Source organism: Electrophorus electricus, chromosome 22 (genome assembly GCF_013358815.1).
Source record: "Electrophorus electricus isolate fEleEle1 chromosome 22, fEleEle1.pri, whole genome shotgun sequence".
Taxonomy (NCBI): Eukaryota; Metazoa; Chordata; class Actinopteri; order Gymnotiformes; family Gymnotidae; genus Electrophorus; species Electrophorus electricus.
Window position 1 is genome coordinate 4,340,376 of NC_049556.1, and position 9,557 is coordinate 4,349,932.

At 44.6% G+C, this 9,557-nt stretch overlaps 1 protein-coding gene across 3 annotated transcripts in view; it reads left to right on the forward strand.

Annotated features, from left to right (window-relative positions):
* The window catches only part of shroom3 (shroom family member 3), a 44,249-nt gene that overhangs the window by 6,614 nt on the left and 28,078 nt on the right, over positions 1-9,557 (forward strand). For 2 of the 3 annotated variants that reach the window (XM_027017731.2, XM_027017730.2), the window contains one exon: positions 1,018-1,172. In XM_027017731.2, the coding sequence (XP_026873532.2) occupies positions 1,018-1,172 (155 nt within the window). Of the gene's footprint in view, positions 1-1,017; positions 1,173-6,752; positions 6,908-9,557 lie in introns of those variants that run through there. The other variant, XM_027017733.2, reaches the window with a different exon arrangement.

Consider the following 9,557-nt stretch of genomic DNA (forward strand, 5'->3'; position numbering starts at 1 on the left):
TGCCATTTTATACTGATCTAGGAACAGTTTTTTTCTTTTTCTCTGTAAAGGATAAGATTAGCAAAGAGGGTGCCTGAACTGAAGTACAGTGAAGTATGCGACACGCCCATTAGATTGGACACATGCCGTGTGTTGTGAATGGAACAACATCTTAATATCAAGTCCATAAAATCATATTCTAAAGACTATCAAGGGCAGCATACATATACACACACAGTCTCAAACATACACACACACTACACACACAAATGTTTCCCAACAGTGTCTGGAAATTACCAGGCTTCTTGCACTGCTGCAGAGGACAATGTGCAGATTTTGTTGGCAAAATTAATAACATGTTTTTATTTGTTGCAGTGTTTTATTATTATCTTAAACTAATTTATTTTAAACTGGACATATCCAGGGTATGTGTTTTAAAATATAATTTTTAAAATATATGGTATACATACCAGGTAGATATTAATGGCATTTGATTTGGGGATATATATCTAAGGACATTATAATACTTATTTTAAACCATAAATTTTAAAGGTAGAAATGTCTCGTTTCCTGTAGTCAGATTTGAATGTCTCGTTTACAGTAGTCATATGTAAATGTCTCGTTTCCTGTAGTCGGATTTAAATGTCTCGTTTCCTGTAGTCAGATTTGAATGTCTCGTTTACAGTAGTCATATGTAAATGTCTCGTTTCCTGTAGTCGGATTTAAATGTCTCGTTTCCAGTAGTCAGATGTAAATGTCTCGTTTCCAGTAGTCAGTTGTAGGCCTTAGAGACTGATGTTGCCCAAAGGCAGATTGTTCCAGACACAGCCATTGTGATGAATGACCTTTATATATCACACTGTCACAAGATTATTTGTGCATGTGTGTGTCTGTGTGTGTCTGCATATTTGTAACTCTAAAAAAAGCATTCCTTGAATTTTTGTGTGCATTTATTTATTTTTTTGTTAAAAGACCCCCATCGGTCCCTATGTACGAAAGATTTACACTGTGTGTGTGTGTGTGTGTGTGTGTGTACAGGTAGAGGAGGACGGCAAAGCCAGATTGCTCCAATACCCTCTCCTGGTGGGGGATGAAGTGGTGGTTATTAATGGTGTGGAGCTGAGTGGATTCAGACAGGAAGCCATTTCTCTTGTCAAAGGATCTTACAAAACACTACACCTCACTGTGCGCAGGTAAGAAAGCACACACACACACACACAGACACACACATGTACATGCACACACACACACACACACACACACACACACACACACAAGCCCTTAAATAACCATCAGTTTTAATAGATTGTTCAAACAGTGGTCAAGCTTTGCTGACTCACAGAGTTTACACGTGACTACAATAAAAAGTCTGGCTTCAGTCAAGTCATCAGTGGATCGATTTCATCCTGACAAAACTACTCTGGCCTTTGCCTTAGGGACCGATATTTAATATGACCTGGCAGTAGCACAATGTCGCCTGTAGGGGGAGCACTGTGCAGCGTTAATTCTCTGAAAACATACCAAAACACAAAGAATGTGTTGTGAGAGTGAGCGTGAGAGAGCGAGGCAGGAGGAGTATGAAGGTGTGTGTGTGTGTGTGGGGGGGGGGGGGTGTATTAACTAAATAATACTGCTCTAAACTGGCAAAATAACTGAATTACAATGTGGCAGGAACTTGAGGACATTTTAAATGCTCAAGAAGGGGATACCATATGTCATGAAATTTACAGGTGGAGCATCATAGTGTGGCTTTGGTTTCCACCTGAGTAAACTGAGTCATTTACGTGTTGTTAGTGCTCTTAGAAAACCTCAGTGACTCACACACACACACACCTATGACCATACGTAAAACACACACACCATCCCTTACACGTCTACCTTACTTATACTTGTCGCTACGTACTTGCAAATGGTGGAATGTGCTCTTCATGATGGTGTATGCGATGGTTTTGTGATGCATTTTGATTCGTGTGGGCCATTACCAGTTCTTCCTGGGGGGGCCTGTGATATCCATCAAGCTATTCTGATTGGTTGAAGGAGCTGGGACAACCTTTAAAGCATTCTGACTGGTGGAAGGGGCCGTGACGGTTTAATTAGCGAGGTGAAACTGACTTTCTGGAATTTTTGAGTTTAGACAGCATCATTCACACGCTCTCATACACACATTCCTCACACGGTGACAATCTCATATACATACATCGACCCCTCTCTCTCTATCGCTTTCTCTTTCTCACATACACACACTGAGAGACATGACCTTTCTTAGGCTTAGTCACAGTTATAATGGCAGCCATTGTCTACCACATGTTGTGTATGTGGGGTGGGTGGGGGAAGCAGGTCCACAAGCACTAAACACCCAGGAGGAGCGAGAGAGTTGCGAAGGAAAGGAGAGAGAGGTAGAAAGAGAGATGAAGGAGGAAGGAGTGAGAGATTTGATATTTGATAATGCCGAATGTCAGATTGAGCTTGGCAGACATTTGTGAAATAATGAGATAGGAAGGCAGACAGACAGACGAGCAGGCAGACAGACGAAAAGTCAGAGATAATATGTCTATGGTTGTGCTTTAAGAGGAGGCGGGATTAAGATGGGTGCTCATTTGCATATGGGTCCAGAGGTCAGGCCCCGAGGGGAAGGCGGACAAGACAGCTTGGAAGAAAACTCAGCCCGACTCGCGCACACACACACACATGCGTGCGCACACTCATACACAAATCTGAGGCGCAGGTTTGTCACTGTAGGTGTTGTGTGTGTTAACTCTGTTAAGCCATATGCAAGCACGTACACACTCTGGTTCTTTGGATTCTTTGGAAGGGTCTAGCAGTTGGTGAGACACACACACACACACACACACACACACAGAGGCTAGCTTCAGCAAACATCCAGCGGAGCCCAGCAACAGTCTCCACGCGGCCAGTGACATCATCCCCAGACTGTTCGGAAGAGGTACACAAGAGCGGACTTGGGACTCTGCGTTCTGGGAAGGAGGAGGTAGAGGAGGACGATGAGGAGGAGGACGAGGAGGCCCGGGAACTTGTGTGCGCGGAGAAGGTGATGTGAACCCACAGCAGATCCTGGCGAACCGGAGCTTCATCACACCCATCTGGGGGCCTTTCCCGACACTCTCTAAATGTGGATGACTGTGGTTGGGGACTTTTCCTGAGAAGAACCTCTAACTGTGGACGCCTGTGTCCAGGGACTAGTTATGCACTGTGCTCTTGTCAGCAATGTAGTTTCACTGTTGCTCCACTACTGTGCACAACAGTGCTCTGAAGTGCATTGTGGACGTTTCGAAGTAGCGCCGTTTATGCTTCCTGAACTAGCGCACTAGTCACTTTTCTGACTAGTTCCCTTTGAACTTTGGTGCACATGTTTATGCGGGGCCTTGGTTCTTTCGTTGGCTTGCAATCCAAACTTCCTCTCCCATGATGGGGCTCTGGGGGATGCCGAGAAGCCTGACACAGGGATCAGACCTGCGTCTGATGTGACTGCTCTCGGGTCTAATACAGGGCTATGGAGAACTCAGACTCTAGTGCTAAGTCACCAAGGTATGTAGCCTCACCTGTTCCTTATGCCACATGCTCACACACACACACACACACACACACACACGCACACACACACGCGCGCAGTAGGCCCTCCACATTCACAGAGCACAGGACCTCTGCAAAAGGGAAAAAACTGTAAATATCTCTAAGAATGCCCAATCCTCAACTCTTATCCTGTTGAATTCAACACAAAGAGTGTGTGTCCCCACACAGAGTGCGTAGTCCACAGTTCTTTAGCACGCTGAAATGTTTTGCAAGCTTTTTATAATAACTTTGTGATCATATTCATGGTAGTAAATTATACCATGGAATAATAATGCATATATTTTATGCATTTACGACTTACTAAACATTTTTTAGTTTTCATTTTCTAGCAAAATTCCCATTTAATTACTGATGGGAAACAGTAGCCGTACCCAGTCTAATCGACCTGTATACAACAGCCTGCGTTCATTATGCAAGCAATCGGGAGCAGAAAGATTTTTGACAAAGTGTGTCTTTCAGCTGCAGAGTTTCAGTTCTGTAGTCCTACTTTAGGGACAGACCCTGTCTCCTGACCCCTGCAGAGACAGGCAGAGACAGCCGACCTGCCCATGCGCACACGCTGCACACATTCCTTCAAAGCGGAGAGAGGGAGAGCGAGAACGAGAGAATGAACGAGAGAGAGAAAGCGGGTGAGAATGAAAGGCACATTATATCCCCAGTGTGATACTCAGGAATGCCGTAAATATTTAACGAGGTCTTGTTAGGCGACGCTTTCTTGCCAAGTGCCTCACCCAGCACCTGTCTCACTCCGTTTCTTCTTTTTCCTCTGTGTCTCATGCTTTTCTGCTTTCTCCCGCATCTTTTAAATCAACACAACTTGGCAAAGAGTTTGGCAAAAACCCCTGATTGAAATCAAGGACTCGAATTGTGTGTCCACAGTTGAGTTTTGTGTGTGTGTGTGTGTGTGTGTGTGTGTGTGTGTGTGTGTGTGTGTATGTGTGTTCAGTTTCTCAGTGCTGTTAATATGTAACTTGTGTTCACGATGCAGCAGCAGCACACCACCTGTCCAGGACACAGGCGTGTGGTGTTAGGTGGTAAACATCAGCTGAGTGTGTGTGTGTGTGTGTGTGTGTGTGTGTGTGTGTGTGTGTGTGTGTCTTTGTGCCAGTGTGGTTAAGGCAGTGTATCTAGCCTTAGATGAGTGTGTGTGTGTGTGTGTGTGTGTGTGTCTTTGTGCCAGTGTGGTTAAGGCAGTGTATCTAGCCTTAGATGAGTATGTGTGTGTGTGTGTGTGTGTGTGTGTGTGTGTGTCTTTGTGCCAGTGTGGTTAAGGCAGTGTACCTTGCATTATGAAGTTAGTATGCAGTGAACACTGGCCATAAATGTTTCCCATCACTGTGAGTTGCTATGGGAGAGATACGTGTGTGTCTGTGCGTGTCTTTCTTCACCATGTTGCCGTACTCTGGTGAAATGCTGTGGCAGAGATGTGATCTCATGTTGCTTGTCACAGGATGGGAGGGTGGCACTGCTTTGTATGCTAACGACCTGCATATGTTAAACCAAATGCCTGTTTCACTGACGCCATGCTAGCTAACAGACAGCGCATAAAGACAGGATGCTGAATTCATTGTGTGTGTGTGTGTGTGTGTGTGTGTGTGTGTGTGTGTGTGTGTGTGTGCGCGTGAATGTGTGAGAGAGAGTGTTACTATGATGGTGGTCAGAGCACACAAAGGTGTAGGGTTCGGAACAGGTGTAGAATAGAGCAGGTGCTCCTTGGTTTCAGGTCACGTGCATACACACACACACACACACACACACACACACACACACACACACACATATATATATATATATATATATATATATATATATATATATATATATATATATATATAAAATGCAGATATATATATATATATATATAAAATGTCACACTCATCTGTGAGTGTGTGTGTGTGTGTGTATTCTTTTTCACATCTACTGTGTAAATGTGGACTGTAAGAACTCTCCCGTCCTATTGTATTCGCAGAAAGGCTCTTTCTCTGTCTGGCTGTGTCTGTCTCTCTCTGTCTGTCTGTCTCTCTCTCTCTCTCTCTCTCTCTCTCACCATGTGAGAGCTGGTTAACTACAAGTTGATGTACTTCCCTAGAAGCACAGATGTTCTAACAGCTTGTAAAACCATGTTACGAATGAGGTGCTCAGGCCTGTGATCGAGAGCACATCTGTTATGTGCAACACTGTCATCTCTCTTGAGAATGAGACAGCATTCTAAAGGGGGAAAAGGTCAGAGGACAGACAGGGAGAAAGAGAGACAGGCAGAGAAAGAGAGACAGAGAGAGAAAGAGAGAAAATTAGGGAGAAAGAGACAGGCAGAGAAAGAGAGACAGGCAGAGAAAGAGAGACACAGAGAGAGAAAGAGAGACCATCAGGGAGAAAGAGACAGGCAGAGAAAGAGAGACACAGAGAGAGAAAGAGAGACCATCGGGGAGAAAGAGACAGGCAGAGAAAGAGAGACAGGCAGAGAAAGAGATACAGAGAGAGAAAGAGAGACCATCAGGGAGAAAGAGACAGGCAGAGAAAGAGAGACAGAGAGAGAAAGAGAGATCATCAGGGAGAAAGAGAGAGAGAAAGAGAGACAGGCAGAGAAAGAGAGACGCAGAGAGAAAGAGAGACCATCAGGGAGAAAGAGACAGGCAGAGAAAGAGAGACAGGCAAAGAAAGAGAGACAGAGAGAGAAAGAGAGACCAACAGGGAGAAAGAGAGAGAGGAGGGACAGCGATTCAGAGAGCAGGAGTAACAGAGAATGAAAGATGCAATGAGAGAGATGTAGATAGAGGGGGAGAAAGAGGAAGAGAGAAACAAAAAGAGAGAGAGAAAGAGGGAGGGGGGGGCCTAAGGACCCGAAGAACCTGCTCTGTGACATCACAGCTTCCATTCATGCCTGTGGGCCTGCTGATTGGCTGAGGGGAGGGCAGTAATTTGAACTCCTTACTCATGCCCCTGCAGTGTGGGGAGAGAGAAAGCGAGAAAGAAACACAAACAAGAACAGGACGAGAGAGAGAGAGAGAGGGAGGGATGAGGATGCCGATCACTGTTTTTCAGACTTTGGCTGGCTGTCAGTCAGAATTTTACGAACGTGAAGAGTAGCTTGCTGTTGGGCACCGTCCAGAAAGAAGGTGTGTTTTGCATATACAGCAGAGAGAGAGCCGAGGCTTGCAGCCTGTCTGACGGATCGGCGGGATCTGTGGGCTCGGTGTCAGGCAGGCAGGTGTGCCACCGGGGCCTCCAGGGAGCACTGTGCAGATGCTTCACTGCTCTTCCATGCTGTGGGACTCAGGTCTCTGAAAAACACAATAACAGCTCCGATACCCGATCCGTCACAGTTCCGGCTACCGGGGTAAGCTTGCTCACCTGCTGCAGATGAAACTACATGCACCCGCACAAACACATATAAACACACACTCACACACACACACACACACACACACACACACACACACACACACACACACATATATGCTCACACACAGAAACATACACAAAGAGGTTCCTTTTAACCCACACTGATCCATGTTCTGGTGTTGATATGGGACGCTGAATGTTACTGAAAAAACACGTTAATGACACGTTAATAAACATTAACATGTGACATGTACCGTGGCAGCAAAACATACCTGTGACTGCACAGTGTGTGCACTGATTGCTTCATAATTATTAGTTGTGGCTGTAGGAAATCGGTGAGCTATAGCCTAATAAATATTAGTTTGACTGTAGGCTATTTGTCATATTCTTCACATTTATTTGAAATGTGGATCATTGTAAACATGCAGTTGGGCGACATCGTTGGATAGGAGTGCAATGTGTATTAGAGGCGGCAGGGCTGTTAACGTGGCTGTTCGGAGGTGAGCCTGTGGTGGGGGAGAGACGGCATGGAGGAAGCTGATGGCCTGCTTCAGGTTACGGCCATGTGAGCTCGGCCGCCGGTGCTGGGCTGAACGTGCTCGCATCCCCCAGGAGACACCGTCCCCATGGCGATGTGACCGGCACTGCCGAGATGAGCTCACTCGTGCGATTTGCATAAAGCATGATGTGTCAGTGTGTCCCAGGAAGCCATCTTTGAATGCATCCCATGTATTATGTATCGGTTGTTTTGCAGCGTGTGTGTGTGTGTGTGTGTGTGTGTGTGTGTGCCTTTACAAAAGAGAGCTTTTCATTTCTAGATGCTCTTTGTATTGTACTGTGTTTGCATTCATAGATGTAAAACATAGGATCCTTTTGGCAGTCACTTTACATATTATCTACAACTACAAACTTCTCTGTCTCTCTCCTCCCCCCATGTCTCTCAATGCACGTCAATTTTGCCCAAGCACTGATAACATAAACAGTGAAATATATCTACAGTTTAAATATAGCTTAACATTTCAATAATTGTATTAATATCTCCATTAATGCAATCAATAATAATCATAGTAATTGTAAACATCACTAACATTATTAATGGAAACTAAGAGCCTATTAAGGATTTAACAAGGCGTTGAAACAAGATAATAAGTTTTGGCAAAGAGGGTGTGTGTAAGGAGGGGGCTATAATTATGTGGGTAAAGAACAATAGAACTAGGAATGAGGTGTCCCGGCCTGTCTCCAGTGACATGTTTCTACGTCTTTTGCAGAATTCTGCCTATGCTCTGAAATGTGGCATTGGATCTTGTATATTTAATGCAAAAATTTCCTTTATGTCTTTAAAATGTTTTGCAGTAAAAAAAAAAAAAAAAAAAAAAAAAAAAAAAAATTATCTCTTGTCTCAACCCCATCCGGCCAAATCCTCTTTCTTCTTTGGGCAGCCAGGTCTATGTCTGCCCTTTTCTCGAGCTAGACTGTGCTCACCGAGCCGCTACTTTGGCAGGATCTGCTCTGTGTCTGACAGTAACGAGATCCTCTGCCAATTCATACTCTCTGATTAGGGCTCAGTAACACTCTGATTTATTTTGAGATTTAGTTTCATAGCCCCAGTGTTTCAAATTGTTGTTTTGTGCATTGCTTTATAATCAGATTTATTTTAACCTAATGCAGTGAGGCTGATCTGTGTTAGTAGTTGTTAGTAAGCCTCAAAATCAGTTGACTCAAAAGACTCTTTTCACGATTCATTTCTTTGGGTCTCTACTCTTTCTTCTCTCGCTATATATATTTCTCTTTCTCTCTCTCCCTATATCTATCTATTTGTCTCTCTGTCGGGGGGATTAGGAGCCAGCTGCTCCCTCTTCCCAGGGTTTGGGGGTATTGGTTCATGTTTTTGCATGTAAAGAGGCACAGGAAGTGCCCTGCCGCCATAACTGTGTGTCAGGGTGTATGTGTTCCAGATCACCACCTCGACCTTGGCAGAGAGAAAGAGAGGAAGTGAGCTAGAGTGGGGAGAGGTGAAGAAGCACGAAAACCGATTCGAACTGCATAATATCAGAATGCTGTTTGTGGATGTGTGTTCGTGAGCACGTGTGAGAATGTTTCAGACTCTTGCTTTGAAGCAATTTGGCAAAAGATCAGCATATTTTGCCATCATCTACTTCACAATCACTTCAGCTAAGCTCTAGAATGAGATCCACCTAAGCCTCCGAACTCTCACTGTGTGGCCATTTAACTGAAATAGGACCAGTCCTTTCTCAAATGTAGGCAAAATCTGCTGCCGTTGACTTCCCCTCCTCCCCATCCCTCGTTCCTTCCCTCCATTTGTCTTTCCTCTCGTTCCCTAGCATGAGGTTCCGCTCCCCGTCTTTTGTGGAAAACACAGACGTCCTTTTTTTTTGGTTGGAGGTTGACTGTCGATACAACTCTCTAACAACCACAGCACTATGGAGATTTTCAGAATGCTGGGGCATTTGTAATGTTATATATTAATAACGTTGCATTTATTTCGGTAGAAAGGTCACTATCTTGACTGTAGCTCGTACGTCTGGAGGGCAGTTAAAGCGCGAGCCATATAAACGTGGCTGATGCTTTATGGTGTACCAGGCTTTCTCTGAAGTGCAGCCACTTCACTTCTGTTGTTTACATGG